This window comes from Chelonia mydas, chromosome 7 (genome assembly GCF_015237465.2).
Source record: "Chelonia mydas isolate rCheMyd1 chromosome 7, rCheMyd1.pri.v2, whole genome shotgun sequence".
Lineage (NCBI taxonomy): Eukaryota > Metazoa > Chordata > Testudines > Cheloniidae > Chelonia > Chelonia mydas.
In genome coordinates this window covers 33,560,813-33,579,895 of record NC_057853.1, presented here as the reverse complement: position 1 = coordinate 33,579,895, position 19,083 = coordinate 33,560,813, and the positions used below count along the sequence as shown (strand labels likewise).

The following is a 19,083-nucleotide window of genomic DNA, read 5'->3' as shown; positions in this document are numbered from 1 at the left end:
ACCTTCCCCTGTTCATTTCTTGAACAAAATGGGGAAACATACAAGCACCAGACACATACGGTGATTTGATCTTGAGGGGCCTATGTTTTTTTCCCCATTATGAATGAAATTATGTTCTTTGTGTTAAGAGGACTGCACAAGATTTTTGCTATCTCCTCTGGTTAAGAGTTGCTAGTACAGCATTCAATTTTGTTACTAGAAATTCAATTCAATATTATGATTTACAGCCAAAAGTGACATACTGTTGGACTTATCCAACAATGAAAAAGTACTTGGATAACTGCTTTCAGAGATATTTAAAAGTAAAAGCAGAGAAACCCACAAAAATCTCACTAACAACAATCTGGTCATCTCTCAATTTAGGAGGACACCATAAGTCATATTTTCATCTGAATTTGATAATTACTACTATTACAAGTAATTCGTATGTTGCTGTAACTGAAAGACTAAAGTTTGTTAACTTTGTGCTTGTGACAGCATTTTATGATTAATCAGTTTCACGGTTTCGCAGATGTGAGCATCCCTTCACACACAGAAAGGTGTGCAGGGCCCCCACCATGTTTGAGGTAATTCCAGGTACACCCATCAGATCTTTCTAAATACCAAAAGGGAAGCAGACAAATCCTTATTTAAAAAATTAAGGATTTTTTATTTTAAAGAAGTCAAAGCACACTATTCAAAAAGGGGTTCTCTCAGAACATGGCATTTCAAAAAAAATTCAAGTGGGCACTACCCCTTTCAGATTACTTTATACCACATGTAATCCAGATTTAGATTTATTTATTTAAAACAGAGGTTAGATACAAAAGGAATGGTTAGAACAAAACAATTTGTGATAGCAAAACATTTTATATCTGACAGCTATTGCTTGAAAAAAGTACTAAGTACACTTAGCACCAAAGTGTCATATTTATGGTATATTTTTATTTAGATTTAATTATTGTAAACAGATTCCTATCCCCAATTCTAGTGGCTCTAAGAATGAATTTAAAAGATGCTGAAATGGCACTATAAATAAGAATTTACAAAACACTGTGCTGCTATTAAAGGAGGAAAAATCTAGTTTAAAAAGTGTACCACCACAAGACTCTCATGTAGTTGCACTATCTAGATTATTTCCAGGCTGAATAAAAATTGGATTAGAAAATTTTAAAAATCTGATTTTTTTAAAGTTAAATACAGATTTTTTTTAAAATAAATTTGACACTGACAACCTATGTTAAAGCCTAAACTTAGAATCTATTAAAACAATTTCCATTAAATACAAAAATATTGAGTACATATTTGCTGATAAGTTCCAAAGAAAGTAACACCACTGAACTGGTGGAAGTCAGTGGCTTACAACTGGAACCAGAGTTTGTTGAAGTATTAAACCAGCTTTTGACAGCTGTAGTCTCTCTGCACCTGCAGAAGAGACTATCTTCTTCATTTCAGCTTATTCAGCTAGTTCAGTTCAATGACCAGTTCATTCAAAGTTTAGAAACCAATTGGAAATAGAAAAAGAAGGAAAGTTGATTTTCCTCTCCCCATCTATGAATAAAAACTAGGTGTGAAAGGATTAAATCTACTAGTTCTAAAGTCTTGATGACATCGTTACCAGAAATAATCAGTTCAATTCAATACCTAGAGATAATACTTCCTCTTTTAATGAATCAGTTTTAAATGCAAGACATGTTTTTGATAAACACTTTTCCCCTCTGTGTCCAGCAGTTAAGGTAGTTTTATTTAATACAAATATTAAAATGTGGTTTTGTCCATTTTTAACTGAATATGAATGTCCATCCAGGTAGAGCTTGACAAACATCACAAGTAAAAAATTAATCTAATAAATAAGAAATGCGTCATTCCCCATTTTCTAACATAGTAAGCAATGTAAAAATTAAGAATCTGAATACATGTAAATTAAGCTACAGAGTTGCTTAAATAAATATGTATAGACATAATATATCCTCCTGGTTACCAAAAAGCAGCACCAAATTAAGCATACAGGCTATATTTAGTTGCAAGGCAATATGTTTTAATGGTTACCAACCTCTCTCAGGAAAATAACTAAAAAGTACAATTGCAATACATGATTAAAATCAGTGATTTAAATCAATCCACCTACATAATGCACCCAGCACTGCACACAACAAAATGGTATCCAAGAGACCACTAGTATCTCCACAGTTAGGAGGAGTATTATTGTTAGTATTTATTTGTATTACTGTATAACTAAAAGGCCTAACTGAGATGTGAAGCCCATTGTCCCAGGCATTGTACAAATGCATAGCGAGACAGTCCTCACTCCAACAGCTTGCAATTTAACTATATGAAACAAAGGATAAAAGAAAGGAATTATCATCAGGGTTGGTGCTAGCTTTCTGTTATAGGCCAGATTTTCAACTCCCTAAATGATCTACCTTAAACTTCACATACCACATCTGATTCCAATGTGAAATTCTTCTGGAAAGTTTGAACACACACAAAGTTTCAGAGGAACTAGACTTTAAAAATATATTTTCACCTTTCAAAGATTTTTCCAATATTTTGGCTACCTCTCTGTGAAATAAATATACCTACAAACTCCAGACTTGGCTTTTTCTATAGTGCTTAACAAATACAATTGCTTTTAACTGGTTTAAGGGTGGGTAAGGAAGCAATTACACATTTAAAACGGTTATCACAGAAACACGAAGTATACACTTTAAAATGTACATCGATATTATTATATACATGTGTCCATTTGATTATCTACACACCAGTTTTCTGCATACTTTGCAAATTGTATGGCTTTATGGCCAAAATTGCAAATTGTGAATGGTCCACAGGCAGATTGCTATCACATCAGGAGTGGCTTGCAGGGATAAGTATGGATGGGTGAGGTCTGTTTCTAGCTGTTATCAGGTTAGCACTATAGGGACAGACCCAAGGTGTTATCTGACTGGAATTTCCAGACTAAGAACTTTTATTTTATTGGGGGGGGAGGGGAACTAACACATTCTCATAAGGATTTATAGCTAAGAAAATAGGGTCTTTCCACCATAACTCCAGACTTTGGTTTGGCTTTATTTTTATTATATTTTTTGCCTGAGAATAAATTAATGGCTAGCCTTCATCTCTATTATAAACCTTGGGTTTATACTGGAGGTATAAAACGTGTGCATTTTCACTGAAATGTAGTTGAAACTTGGCATGTCTGGCATGACGTCCTTCACATTGACATCGTTTTGGAATTTGCTTTTTACTAGCACAATTTTAAATCAATGTTGAATTCTTAAGGTATTAACTGTACCATCCTTACATTAAGTAGTACTTTACTTTGAATAGTCCCATTCAAACTCATAGAATTACTTTACTATTCATTGTGAAATTCATCCCAGCCATTTGTAAAAGCAGAACCTCTAACTGGTAAGTAATAGTATTTTTTCCATCTTTGAATTCTCATACATAAATTGATAATAATGACTACACAGCTCTGAGTTGTGCATTTATGCCCTACCTTCAAACATCCATAATGGAACTGCTCTCAACAGATAGCAAATATCCTGCAGATGCTACATTAAGACTACTAAAGGTATTCTTTCTGAAATCAACCCAGTATATTATCATGTATATGAAATGTGCAGAAATATCCAAGAACGACAGGGTAAGATAGTCTACTGAGTTTACAATTTTGTATGCATATAACATATTTTAAGCCATTTCTCACTGTAATTACAGTTTGCCTTTTTTTTTTTCTTTTTTTTTTTTTTTAAGTTCTCACAGGTGCTTTTGAAAGTTTTACCATATGCTTGTAAGGCTGTAGCAATAAATGTGGAGGTTTGGAACTTAAGATATTACCTTTGTTTGGTCTCCTGGGTCTCCATGTGCTTGGTTTTCCGACTGGGTTCTTGTTTTTTCCCAACTCATTTTGTTCCCACTGACATGGCTGAATAAATACACAAAAAGAAAAACTACAGTATTTAGTGCAAAACGTAAGATGCATCTTAACAGCTTTATTAATAGTCAATGAGAATTTTTGTCAGTGAATGCTCTAATTTTAAAAGACACCACATAAATTAGAAATGCCAATATACAGGAGTGTCTAGAAAGCAGTATAAAATTCCCATATTTATTAATATTTGGATTGTAATTTAAAAAAAAAAAACTTAAGATTCCTTTATAATTATAAGGACTAAATATTATCTCAACCATCCTTTACCTGCTCTTAAAAAACCTTCAATGACGGAGATCCCACAACCTTCCAAAAGCTTTACTAAAGATATACTACATCTACTGCTTCCCCCCTCTCCACAAGGCTTGTTACCCTGTCAAAGAAAGCTATAGGTTGATTTGACATCATTTGTTCTTGACAAATCCATGCTGTTACTGATCACCTTATCTTCTATTAATGTAGTAAAACATCCTGAATGAAGTTCCAATGTCTGTCAATTTACCAATTAGCTTCCCACTTAAGAGACTGTCTCTAAACATAGTGATATCAGTGATATTGTCTTGACGCCAATTTCTAATTCGTTCAGAATGTACTGCATAAAATAGCATTATTTTGAAAAACTAAAAAAAAAAAAAGTCTAGTGTATGTATCTTTGTAACATAGATGTACCAATTTTATAAATTGAAAATTTTAATTGTGGATAATTAATTAATTGTACATAATTCATTAAGCAAAGAAAGCATAATGTGGTTTACATATCCCCAGTGTGTGCCAACTACACCACAAAAAATAAAATTTAGAGTTCTTGCCATTAATTGCAGACATTCTCAGAATTTACTGCCATGAAGAGATGCATTCACAATTGTGTACTTAGCAACACAGATCTGAACTTCTAAAGGCATCTTTAGACTGAGGGTATGTCTACACTATGAAATTAGGTCGAATTTATAGAAGTGGATTTTTAGAAAGCAATTTTATACAGTCGATTGTGTGTGTCCCCACGAAGCGCATTAAGTCGGCAGAGTGAAGAGTCGGCAGAGTGCATCCACAGTACCGACTTCCGAAGCCTTGCACTGTGGGTAGCTATCCCACAGTTCCTGCAGTCTCCGCCGCCATTGGAATTCTGGGTTAAGCTCCCAATGCCTGATGGGGCAAAAACATTGTCACGGGTGGCTTTGGGTATTGTCATCAGTCACCCCTCCCGTCGTGAAAGCAACGGCGGACAATCATTTTGCGCCCTTTTTCCGTGCAGGCACCATACTGCTTTCAGCAGACGGTGCAGTAGGTCTGCAAACCATTGTCATCGAACGACCACTTCCGCTGCCATTCTGCTCTCCTGGTGGTCTCGCAGGGCTGCTTCCACTGCAATGCTGCTCTTGTCTCGCCACACCACAGCAAGCGTGCAGCCCGCTCAGCTGTTGTGTCCTGGCACCAGACAGTGCAGTAGGTCTGCAAAACTGGTGATCCAACCACCTACAACTCTGCTCCCCTGCAGACGCCATACCACGGCAAGCATGGAGCCAGCTCAGATCACCGCGGCAGTTACGAGCATTGTAAACACCTCACGCATTATCATGCAGTATATGCAGAACCAGAACCTGCAAAAGCAGGCAAGGAGGCGACGGCAGCACGGTGATGAGAGCGACGAGGACATGAACACAGACTTCTCTCAAAGCACGGGCCCCGGTAATTTGGCCATCCTGGTGGCAATGGGGCAGGCTCATGCCATGGATCGCCGATTCTAGGCCCGGGAAACAAGCACTGGTGGGACCGCACAGTGTTGCGGGTCTGGGACGATTCCCAATGGCTGCGAAACTTCCCATGCGTAAGGGCACTTTCATGGAACTTTGTGACTTGCTTTCCCCTGCCCTGAAGGGCAAGAATACCAAGATGAGAGCAGCCCACACAGTTCACAAGAAGTGTCAATAGCCCTCTGGAAGCTTGCAATGCCAGACAGCTACCTGTCAGTTGGGAATCAATTTGGAGTGGGCAAATCTACTGTGGAGGCTGCTGTGATCCAAGTAGCCCATGCAATCACTGAGCTGCTGCTATCAAGGGTAGTGACTCTGGGAAATGTGCAGGTCACAGTGGATGGCTTTGCTGCAATGGGATTCCCTAACTGTGGTGGGGCGATAGACGGAACACACATCCCTATCTTGGGACTGGACCACCAGGTCAGCCAGTACATAAACCAAAAGGGGTACTTTTCAATGTTGCTGCAACCACTGGTGGATCACAAGGGACGTTTCACCAACATCAACGTGGGATGGCCAGGAAAGGTACATGACGCTCGCATCTTCAGGAACTCTGGTCTGTATGAACAGCTGCAGCAAGGAACTTACTTTCCAGACCAGAAAATAACCGTTGGGGATGTTGAAATGCCTATAGTTATCCTTGGGGACCCAGCCTACCCTTTAATGCCATGGCTCATGAAGCCATACACAGGCACCCTGGACAGTAGTCAGGAGCTGTTCAACTATAGGCTGAGCAAGTGCAGAATGGTGGCAGAATGTGCATTTGAACATTTAAAAGGGCACTGGCGCAGTTTACTGACTCGGTTAGACCTCAGTGGAACCAATATTCTCATTGTTATTACTGCTTGATGTGTGCTCCACAATACCTGTGAGAGTAAGGGGGAGATGTTTATGGCTGGGTGGGAAGTTGAGGCAAATCGCCTGGCAGCTGATTACGCTCAGCCAGACACCAGGGTGGTTAGAAGAACATAGCAGGGCGCGCTGTGCATCAGAGAAGCTTTGAAAACCAATTTCATGGCTGACCAGGCTATGGTGTGACAGGTCTGTTTGTTTCTCCTTGATGAAAATCCGCCCCCTTGGTTCATTCTACTTCCCTGTAAGCCAACCGCCCTCCGCTCTCCCCTTCGATCACCGCTTGCAGAGGCAATAAAGTCATTGTTGTTTCAAATTCATGCATTCTTTATTAATTTGTCACACAAACAGGGGGGTAACTGCCAAGGTAGCCCGGGAGGGGTGTGGGAGGAGGGAAGCACCAGGTGGGGTGGGGGAGGACAAGGCCACACTGCCCTTCAAAACTTATTGAATGCCAATGTTCTGTTCCTTGGGCAGTCCTCTGGGGTGGAGTGGTTGGGTGCCCAGAGCTTCTCCCCTTCCCCCCCACGCGTTCTTGGGTGTCTGGGTGAGAAGACTATGGAACCTGGGGAGGAGGGTGGTTGATTACAAACACCGGGACCACATGCTGCCATGCTTTCTTATGCAATGATTCCAGACTACGTGCTACTGGCCTACCGTGGTAAACTGTCCTACCATGGAGAACGTAATAAGGCTGCCCTCCCCAGAAACCTTTTGCAAAGGCTTCATTGAGATGTCCCTGGAGGATTTCCGCTCCATCCCCAGACATGTTAACAGACTTTTCCAGTAGCTGTACTGGCCGTGAATCCATCCCAAGTCTTCAGGGCAAATTAATCATTAAACACGCTTGCTTTTAAACCGTGTATTATATTTACAAAGGTACACTCACCAGAGGTGCCTTCTCCGCCTTCAAGGTCCGGGAGCCTGGGTTGGGAGGGTACTGTCTCCAAGGTGATAAACAGTTCCTGGCTGTCGGGGAGAACGGTTTCTCCGCTTGCCTGGTGTGCGCTATCGTCTTCCTCGTCCCCAAAATCCTCATCCCTGTTGCATGAGACTCCCTTGCAGGAGTCCATGTACAGGTGTGGGGTAGTTGTAGGGGCACCCCCTAGAATTGCATGCAGCTCATCATAGAAGCAGCATGTTTGGGGCTCTGACCCCGAGTGGGCGTTTGCCTCTTGGGTTTTTTGGTAGGCTTGCCTGAGCTCCTTAAGTTTCACGTGGCACTGCTGCAGGTCCCTGTGATAGCCTCTGTCCTTCATGCCCTTGGAGATTTTTTCAAATATTTTGGCATTTCGTCTTTTGGAACGGAGTTCTGATTCATCTCCCCATACAGTGATCAGATCCAGTACCTCCCATTGGGTCCATGCTGGAGCTCTTTTGCGATTCTGGGACTCCATGGTCACCTCTGCTGTTGAGATCTGCACGGCCACCTGTGCTGATCAGCTTGCCACGCTGGCCAAACAGGAAATGAAATTCAAAAGTTCCCAGGGCTTTTCCTGTCTACCTGACTAGTGAATCCGAGTTGAGTGTGCTATCCAGAGCGGTCACAATGGAGCACTGTGGGATAGCTCCCGGAGGCCAATACTGTTGAATTGCGTCCACACTAACCCAAATTCAACCCAGCGATGTCGATTTCAGTGCTAATCCCCTCGTCGGGGAGGAGTACAGAAATCGATTTTAAGAGCCCATTAAGTCGACAAAAATGGCTTCGCTGTGTGGACGGGTGCAGGGTTAAATCAATCTAACGCTGTAAATTCGACCTAAACTCGTAGTGTAGACCAGAGCTGAGTAGGGTCATGTGCCATGGTGCATGCAACAGGTCTACATCTATTTAAGGTTACATGCAGATAGTCCCCCATCAAATCTCCTGTTGGAAATCAGTAAGCAGTAATGACAAATACTCCACAACTCTTTTACCAAAATGGACATATGATCTAGTACAGGGGTTCTCTACCTTTTTCTTTCTGAGGCTCCCCCCGCCCATGCTATAAAACCTCCACAGCCCACCTGTGGCACAACAACTGATGTTCTGCATATAAAAGCCAGGGCCAGCGTTAGGGGGTAGCAAACAGGGCAACTGTTTGGGGCCCCATGAAGCTAAGCTGCTCAGGCTTCGGTCCCAGATGGTGGGGCTCAGGGCCTCAGGCTTCAGCCCTATGCAGTGGAGCTTCAGCTTTCTGCCCTGGGCCGCAGTGAGTCTGATGCTGGCCCTGCTTGACGGACCCCTTGAAACCTGCTCGCGGCCCAGATGAGAACCAATGATCTAGTATAAACCTGAACGTATGAATTATTCTGAATTACCTTTTCACTCCAAGAAAGGGGTAAGGCAGAATGGTAGGGCAGAACAAGGAGGTTTTCAGCGCTACTCTCTGTGCTGTATCTGTTCTGTTGATGAGGGCCATCAGTCACTTTCTAGAATTGTTAATCCTTGCATAAACACTAAACTTCACTGCATGACTACATTTTCCCAAAGTTATAAAAGTGCAAAAACTGTAAGTTGAGCAGGGTTTTATATTTTTATCTATTAGAACTCTAATATATAATGCTGTGGAGTGTTTTTCCACTGTGGAGTTGAAGAGAGGAGGTTCTCATTTATCAAGATCTCACAACGCATCATTCTTCTTAGGGAACAATGAAAAAGCGTAGGGTAAAAAAACCTGCTGGTAGTGTGGGGTTTTTTGTTTTGTTTTTTGCTTTTTAGAAAAATGGCTAGAGTACATAGATACATTGGCAGCCACAGTGACCCAGCAAAGTACAACTTTTCTGTCAGTAACCTGTACTCACAGGATATTGAAAAAGGTTCTGCTCATGAATAAGTATTTCAGAATATGTAAGGTGTTACTGAAATTATCTCATCCATTACTTACTTCACAGCACCTCCATTGCCTTCATCATTGTCAGAGGAAGATGATGTAGAAGAAGCAGGAAAATAGGTTGAATCCACATGATTGGGGCTCCCACTCTGAGCTGGGTTTATTGGAGAGGATCGTTCATACAATGGAGTATGTTTTCCTTCATGAGGAATGTTACTGTAGTTGTTCTGCTCAGAAAGACTTTTCCCACCTGCTTCCAAGGTGATGGCTGGCTCAGAGAGATTATATGGGTATGGACCCGGACCTTGGGCTCCACCCTGACTGGACATCTGTGGGGCCTAATGTAATTTTTTTTTAAAACAAAGGTAACAACAAAAAGATTGATGTTATAATATGAATTTGGTTATTTAAATAGACTTTTTTTTTTTTTTTTAAACATATGAGTTCAGCCTTCCAGACCCTTCATGAGAAATGCTTTCATTGGAGTCTGCCGAGTCACTGCAGTTACAAGATGAGTTTGATCAATCAACTCTGGTTGTGGAAAGCAGGCTAGGTTTTTAATCTTCTTACCTAGATTTTCATGCATCTAGCAGACCACATTTCTAATAGTTATTAAGTCAAGAAAAGCAGAAGAAAATACTTGCCACAGGTTTTGCTTGTAGAGAGGTCTGTGGAATGTTGAGCATCTGAGAAGGAACATATGGTGGCACTATCCCAGGCATCCCAAACTGATTTGGTCTGGCTGTTTAATTAGCAAATTGGGAAAAGGGGTGGAAATAAAAATGGGAAAAAACACGATAGTACTCATTTTATATACTCATCCCCACACATGCAATCTGGTCAAAACGCAGTTGTCCAATGTGTATTTTAAGTAACTAATCTATATGTTAAAAAAATCAAACCTCACTGAGTTTTACACCTGACCTGGTTATTTTATTTATTTATATATTTTGCCCTTACAGTTTATTTGTTCTTGTTTTATTCCCGTGTCTATTTTTACCATCCTGAGCTCATTTCTGTTTTTTTACTATATAATTCTCTCTACAACTCTGTAGTTTGTCAAGTCAATTTTAACTTGTTTTGGTTTCTCTCCATTTTGATTCCATTTCTCTCTCGTCATTATTCTGCCTACTTTTATTCTCCAAATCCCATCATATCTAGAACTTAATCCACACGACCCTTCAGTAAAGTGGCTTGACAGTCTCAACATATTGCATTTCCACTAGAATACAGCAGAAGTAGTGGAACTTCAAGTTTTAAGTTTCTAGACACTAACTGTAAGAATACTGGTTGTCCAACAAGCATTCAAAAGAGCAAAAACACTGTCGGCCAGTAGCAACATGCTGTCTCTGTTAAGAAGAAACAATCTTATTTACATCTTCCTCAAAAGGATGCAAGGTAGATTAGTATACTGTAATATGAAAACTATCTGGAGATCACCTGCTTCCTCTCCTTAGAGCTTCCCTTACTCTCACTACCTTCCCTCCATACCAACCTGGGCTTGCAACCTACCCAACGTGCATTGGTTAATTAGGGTTAGCAGAACAGGGAAATCAGTGACAATAACTGTAATTGTGAGTAGAGATGGCACCAACTGACAGACTGAAAAACACTCGGCTATTTTAACCCTAATGCAGGTCTCGGAGGACTTAAAATAGGGTCCATTTCAGATGAGTTACTGCTCAGGAGCCCAACAGTGGCAAACAATAGGAGCCTAAAGGGGAGGGAAGTCCAAAAGTAGTGGCAACCCAGAGGGCTGGATGGAGACCTCAGTGCCAGGGTGTTAACTGCACAGGGAAGAAGGAATAAAGGTAGATAAATGGGGACAGAGCCAAGTCAGGGTTGCAAGGAAGAGTTGTAGTAGCATGTGACTGCCAACACCATTCAGCCTGCAGCACCAAGAGATAAAAAATGCACAACATATCTGAGCTCAAGTAACCTTCTGAGTACCTGACTCTGCAACCTTAACATACTTTTAATCTAGCCCTTCATTTATTACAAAGGATATACAGTAAGCTGAGAGGAAAATGTTTTCCAAGTTACTTCAACAGTTTGGTCACATTTAGTACTTGCATATTCAAGTTTTGGTGGTAACAGTTAACTTAAACTATGAACACCACATCTGTGAAACATGTAATTTCAGTGTTTTTATTTCCTCATGTATACAAAGGAAAAATCTCTCTCAGATAAAACTGGGGAGAAGCAAGAACTCTGTTTTGTGAAAAAAGTATAGTACACCTATTTTCCTGCTGAAGTTGCTGACCAGTTTTCACTTGTTAACTGTTTAAGTATCCTGAATTAGACACTGTTTAGGATGAAAGACAATTAGTGTTGTTGCTGTAATCGAAACTCAATTTGGGGAATGAGCTCAACCTATTTTAAAAGAAATGAAACCACTGCAGTGAATACTGAGTTTTTAAAGGTAATCTGATAAAAAATAGAGGTAATGAATATAAAGACAACTTCCTCAACATCGCTATCTTTTATTTAGGATTATCTCAGTCAGTTTTCTTATAAACAGGCTTTTGTTACTTACCTAGGTAATGTGGTAGATGAAATGGCATAGGTTTATTAGTCGCTGAATAATATGCAACTGCTCTCTTAAATCGAGTAACTTTGTCTTCTGTTCTAGACTAAAATAAAAAGTAAAACAGGCTTCGTAAACAAATATACCCATGTGACCTATACATCATGGCATAATATTATAACATGCTTATCTATGCTACATCATACAATAATATATATAATATCTATGGATCAACAAATTAACATCTTACTATGGCACATTGGTACAGAGAATTATTTTTAATAAGCATCATGGTGATTGAGTGGATACAAGATCCACTTTTATTAACAATCACCATAGGAACAAAGCATATTTCGAGCTTAGAAAAGCAAATTTTGTAAGTGTGGGCTCTTAATGACAATGAACATAAATAAAGCTAAAAGACAAAGTGGAAAGAATGTAGTGTCATTTCAGTAATCATGTACCCAACGATTAAGTGCAGACAGGAAAGTGGATTTCTTTTCAAAACTGCTGAATACTAAGTTTTGGCAATCAAGACATTATATATACACACAAGAAATATGAACTTTGTTTGTTTTCAACAAAGATCCACAACACAATTTTAGGTGAACCAAACCCATGTATTTTTGTGTTAGCCCTACTTTACCTGTGAATGTTGAAAAACGTCTTTTGCTATGGCATCCAAATCTGTGGTGTCCTGAATATTACGGACGTACTCAGCTACAGCCTTGATCACAACATCACAAGGTGGTAAAACTAACTGGTGTGCACGTACCTATAAAAACACATATTTGTTAACATCTAATAGGCTTAAGTAACTCCAGAAAAGCTCCAAGACATTTTAGCTTTGTAATTGAGGACTAGTCTGACGGACCATTATAAATATATAAAACACAAATTCCATGCTACAGGGCAGATTCAGAGTGTGTGGATTTCTTGTATTTCAACTTTTCTGCAGACTTTTTTTTTCCCTTTGTGTTGCAAGGATTACCTTTAAAATTTGAAGTGATACAACAATACTTCTAGGCGGGTATTAATTGTCCCATACAATTCCATTAAATATTAGCTCTAAAACAATGATAGACATGTAAAATGTCAACAATTGCTAACTATTTTACTGCTTAACATTTTACTACTTAACATTTTAGAACAAATGCCCAGCTAGTGTGCTTTACACATTATAGTTACATTCATTTGAAGGATCTCTCCAAGGAACGTGGTTTCAAGTCTTTAAAAAATACTCATTTAATTTTGACAAGGTTTGGTACTCAATTTACGAGTTTAAGAGGGACAAGCAGGAGAAAGCCTCGAGGGATAGGAAGATCTCCTTGGATACAGGAACTGAAACTCAGGAAGAGAAAAAAAAGATATCTTAGGGGGTGTATTTCTTGTTAATACCAAGACTGTGAAATAAATCCATATTTTATTTAAAGCTGCTTGAAAATGTCTTAATATTTGGGGGGGGGGGGGGGGGGGGGGGGGGGGGGGGGAATAAGTAAGTTAGTAGAGACTTTTCCCTGAAATCTTCAAAACGTTTCATCAAATCTGGAGAGAAGAGAAGTCCACAGAATTTCATAAAATTCCCCATTGATTTCAAGTGGTCTTTCTGACTGCCTAGAATATATGGTAATCAGAAATATGACCATTCACATCTAATTTCTGAAGACTTTTTTCTTTTTTATTATTATTATTTTTGTTTACACTGTGTACATCACAGTGAAACTCCAAAGGTGGCTGGGATCCTGTAAGTGCTACTGTAATACAAATAATCAAAAAACCGCAATCACCAAAAGTTTAGGCTTAGTACACAAATGTCTGGATGGGATAAAGGACGTTCGCTATTCGTAAAGGCAAAGGGAATTTTATTTCTTAATTACTAGGAGTGAAAATTCATGTTACCAGTTCTTAAAAATACAGGTGTGAGGCAAGAGATGATGACTAATTCAGAATTCAAGAAACAAGGTGAAACACTAAATAATAAATTGTGAGCCACCCATTTACAACTGGTCGATGTGCCTAAGATTGTTCTGAAGAATTCTTCAGGCAATGCTAAGGCCTTGATCCTGTAAAGACTTTACTCATGTGCTTGACTTTAAGAATGTGTGTAAGGTTCTGCAAGTGTGGGGGGGCCTAAGTGATTTATTAGCCCAGTATATTTCAGCAGTCAGTTTCTCTCTTAGAAACACATTTACCTTTAAAAAAAAAAAAAAAAAAAAAAAGATTCTGACAGCACACAGAGAAAATTTTAAAAGCAGCCAGGCTCTCACAATCCTTAATATTAAGGGTCCTGTATTGCAATATACCTGGACTATACTCTTCACATGCAGCTTGTTATCACAAACTGGATTCCAGGTGATGGTAAAGACAAAGGATTTTTAAGCAAGTTATGTTGTACATAAAAATGAGTAAAGAGATGTGTTTGGCTGTCTAAAGTTCTCTCTCTCAGATGCGCGCACATGCAGTCCGAAGGGGAGCACAGGATCTAGTCCAAGAGGCGAGTATAGCTGAACCACTCGGAAATAGCTATCATAATGTACTTCAATGTAACATCTTTGTAGGGTGGAAATACCAAAGAAACCCACCATAGTAGCATTTAACTTCAAAAAGGGAGCACAAAAATGAAGCTAGTTAAACAGAAATTAAAAAGAACAGTCACAAGAGTGACAGGCCTGCAAGCTGCCAGGAAACTATTTAAAAACACCATAAGGGGTGTATACCACAAACAAAAAAACCCAGAAAGATGACCAAAAAATATCACCGTGGCTAAACAGAAGAGTAATAGAGGTGGTTAGAGGCAAAAAGGCATCCCTTACAAATTGGAAGTCAAATTCTATTAAGGAAAAAAGAAAGAAGCAAAAACTCTTGCAAGTCAATGTATAAATTATATTTAAATTATAATTATTATAAATTATAAAAAGTATAATTAGGTGGGCCAAAAAAAGAATCTGAAGAGCAACTAGCAAAAAAAAATTAAGTATATCAGAAGCATGAAGCCTACCAAACAGTAAGTGAGACAACTGGATGATTGAAGTGCTAAAGAAGCAATCAGGGAAGACAAGGCCATTGCAGAGAAGCTAAATGAATTTTTTGCATAGGTCTTCACTGCAGAGGATGTAAGGGAGATTCCCAAACCAGACCAATTATTTTTAGACAAATCTGAGGAACTGTCTCAGATTGAGGTATCACAAGGAGGTGGTTTTGGAACAACCTGATAAATTAAACAGTAATACCAGGACGTGATGATATTCACTGAAGAGCTCTGAAGGAATTCAAATATGAAGCTGCAGAACTTACAACTATGATATGTAACCTATCAGTTAAATCTGCCTTTGTATGAGATGAATGGAAGACCACTAATGTAATGCCAATTTTTTAAAAAGGCTCCAGAGGCGATCCTGGCAATTACAGGACTGTAAGAATAAATTCAGTACAGGAGAAACTGGTCAAAAGAACAGAATCATCACACACACAGATGAACATGATACATTGGGGAAGAGTCAATACAACGTTTGTAAACAAAAAATCATGCCTCACACATTGTTTCAATTCTTTGAGGGTGCCAACAAATATATGGACAAGGGATATATGCACTAGAACTTTCAGAAAGCCTTCAGCGGGGTCCCTCGTCAAAGGCTGTTAAGCAAAGTAAGGAGTTATGCAATAAAAGGGAGGTCCTCTCATGGATCAGCAACTAGCTAAAAGATAGGAAAAAAGGATAGGAATAAACTCTTTTTTCACAATGCAAAGTGATAAATAGCAGGGTCCACCAATCATCTGTATAGGGCCCAATGCTGTTCAACTTTTTCATAAATTATCCAGAAAGGCGGTTAACAGTGAGGTGGCAACATTAGCAGATGAGATTAAATTATACAAGATAGTTAAGTCCAAAGCTGACTGCAAAGAGTTACAAAGGGATTGCGGAAAACTGAGTAACTGGGCAACAAAATGGAAGATGAAATTCAATGTTGATAAGTGCGAAATACTGCACATTGGAAAGCATAATCCCAACTACGCATGCAAAATGATGGGGTCTAAATTAGCTGTTGCCACTCAAGGAAGATCTTGGAGTATTGTGGAGAGTTCTCTGAAAACATCTGCTCACTGTGCAGCAGCAGTCAAAAAAGCAAACAGAATATTAGGAACCATTAGGTAAGGGATAGACAATAAGACAGAAAATATCATAATGCCATTATATAAACCCGTAGTATGCCCACACCTTGAATACTGTGTGCAGTTATGATTGCCGTATCTCAAAAAAGATATTAGAATTAGAACAAAGAAGGGCAACAAAAATCAATAGGAGTATGGAACAGCTTCCATATGAGGAGAGAATAAAAAGACTGGGACTGTTCCTCTTAGAAAAGAGAAGATTACGGGGGGGGGGGGGGGGGGGGGAATATGATAGAAGTTTCTAAGATCATTAATAGTTTGGAGAAAGCAAATATGGAAGTGTTATTTACCTCTTCACACAACACACGAACCAGGGACCACCCAATGAAATTAATAGGCTGCAAGTTTAAAACGAATAGAAGGAAGTACTTCAAACAACGCACAGTGTCAACCTGTGGAACTCATTGCCAGGGATGTTGTGAAGGCCCAAAGTATAATAGGGTTTAAAAAACACTGGATAAGTTCATGGAGCATAGATCCATCAAAGGCTATTAGTCAAGATGGTCAGGGACATGACCCCATGCTCTAGGCACCTCTAAACCTCTGGCTGCCAAAACCTCAGACTGAATGACAGGGGATGGATCACTCTGCAATTGCCCTGTTCATTCCCTCTGAACTGGCAACTGTTGCAAGACAGGACACTGGACTAGATTGACCATTCTTCTGACCCAATATGGCTAGTCTTATGTTATCATCATATACTCTCACACATATGTATGGGAACCTGACATTGTTCATAGATTCATAGACTTTAAGGCCAGAAGGGACCATCATGATCATCTAGTCTGATCTCCTGCACATTGCAGGCCACAGAACCTCACCCATCCACTCCTGTAAGAGACTCCTAACTGCTGGCTGAGTTACTGAAGTCCTCAAATCATGGTTTAAAGACTTCAACTTACAGAGAATTCACCATTTACACTAGTTGCAACCTGCAAGTGACCCGTGCCCTATGCTGCAAAGGAAGGCAAAAATCCCTCAAGGTCTCTGGCAAAATTCCTTCCCTACCCCAAATATGGCGATCAGTTAGAGCCTGAGCATGTGGGTAAAACCCACATTGCTGAACCATACTAGACTAATACATCACTTTGGCTCCAATTTTGCAAGGATTTAGGTGCTTAAAGTTAAAACCTGGATAGAGAGGAGGGTGCTTTGAATTAACAATTGCCACTATCTCATTTGCAAACTGGCGTGGTTTCTTTCTACTCCATTTAGACATCTCAATGCAAACATAACAGGCTGCTCTTCCTGCACATTTAGTTGTCCCAATGTGTTCTGAAGAACATGGTTGGGCACCTGACTAAACGATTCAGAACTGGAGAATTTGTGATCTGTTTTTTAACTGTTTGAATGCCTCCTTATGTCTGTGATCCTAATGCCTGGGAATGTTATTTTCAACCATTCCTTTGAAAAAAAATGTACACGACTCCCATATCCTAGAGCTTTTTGATTAAGTAAGGAACATTTGCTCAACGGATGGTCCCTCTCTCTGAAGTTTGCTACTTGGGTAATAAGGACCATAGATTTGTCTCTGGCCCATGCTGATGGAAGCTGTTCATGGAACTTGAAAGGATAGAGTAGGAGACTGCTCCAAGCCTTCTCATCGAAAGGAAAGACTCCCCACTGACTTCAGTGGGCACTGGATCAGGCCCTCAGGGCATCCTGAAATCCAGTTCCATGAGAACTTTGGTTCCAAGAAGGTCTGAGAAGCCAAGAGTAGCTTCAGACTGTGCAGCAAAAGATCCTCTCTCTGTATGAAAAAAACAAAGAAGAGATGGTATCACCACCACCCCCTGTGGCTCCTCCTCCACAATATCTAAGGGTAGCAATAATGTCAGAGTTCAGTGGAAACAGGGCAGAAAGCTTCTGTTGCTCTGTCATACTAAGGGAAAAGTTTCTGGGCTGTATTGGTCTGCTCATCTCCTTTGCATCATTCAGGTGTCACAAACTGAGAAAACCAGCAAAGCTTCTCAGCTGGTGAGTCCCCTGACATAGAGGAGCCACAAACAGGTGTAGAATTTGGATAGTTGGCTCCTACATCAACCCTCACAGGGATAAGGCCATGGGTTAAGTAGACTGCACTCTGGAAATTCCCAGGGGCAAGCCCCTGGGAAACTCTGTTACCACACATACCTATACACATGTATGTGGGAGAACTTTAGGACAACCAACCCTTGGGGACCAGTACAAGCTGGTAGAGTTCAGAGCAGACATTAGTCTGCTCCAAAATCTGCCAAGACCCTGTCCAGAAAATCAGTGAGTTATGATCAACTCTCTACTGGTCCCCCACCTCCACTGCACCTTGCAGAGACTCTGTGTAGCAGAGAATGAACTTTCATCTCTGGTTAGGGCTGGGTAATCACCCTTAATGTAGAGTGGAAGATCATCTTCTCCGTCAAAATTACTCTGCTTGGTTCCAGTCTCAGTTCCACCCTTGGAGTCAAAGAGAGAACCCCCGCCCGCCTCTCCAAGCTCCATCTTCAATTCATCCAAGTAAGATCAGTGTTGAGGATTAAAATCCTTAAATAATAAACTCATGGTTGTCGCTCTTATGGCTTCTGAATAACCCTCCTGGACTAACCAAATTAAATTAGGAGGCAGTTACAGCCAGCTAGTCAAATCATATTAATGCTTTCCAATTAAAAAAATATGGAAGCGAACATCAATGAGATAGATAGATGTTGTTGCCATTTCAGATTAAACAACAAGGTAACAATTACTAAACACACCCATGTCAACATCTGTAGTACTAGGAGTCACTGAACAGTAAGTACTACTAACCTTGAAAGGATTTGTCCCAGAATTTTGCACACACACCCCCTTTTTTTTTTTTTTTTAAAAAAAGGACCATTACAGCAAAACTAATGCACATTCACCAACCTGTATACTCAAACAAAAAGGTTGGAAGTATCTGTGAATTGAATCCCCCTCTATTCTGTGTATTTCACTCTAGTGTAAGCACAAACATGGTGAAGAGTGGTTAAATATTTCATATACACAAGGGTAAACTTGGAACACAAACTGTACATGGGAGTCCGATACTGGAATCAG

General features: G+C 39.9%; 1 protein-coding gene across 3 annotated transcripts in view; it reads right to left on the bottom strand.

Annotated features, from left to right (window-relative positions):
- FAM120A (family with sequence similarity 120A) overlaps positions 1-19,083 on the bottom strand; it is a 116,656-nt gene that overhangs the window by 66,219 nt on the left and 31,354 nt on the right. For all 3 annotated transcript variants that reach the window (XM_007056886.4, XM_037905776.2, XM_043550313.1), the window contains exons 4-8: positions 12,509-12,637; positions 11,872-11,968; positions 9,980-10,077; positions 9,390-9,673; positions 3,823-3,910 (exon numbers count right to left, since the gene is read on the bottom strand). In XM_007056886.4, coding sequence (XP_007056948.3) covers positions 3,823-3,910; positions 9,390-9,673; positions 9,980-10,077; positions 11,872-11,968; positions 12,509-12,637 — 696 coding nt within the window. The remainder of the gene's footprint in view (positions 1-3,822; positions 3,911-9,389; positions 9,674-9,979; positions 10,078-11,871; positions 11,969-12,508; positions 12,638-19,083) is intronic.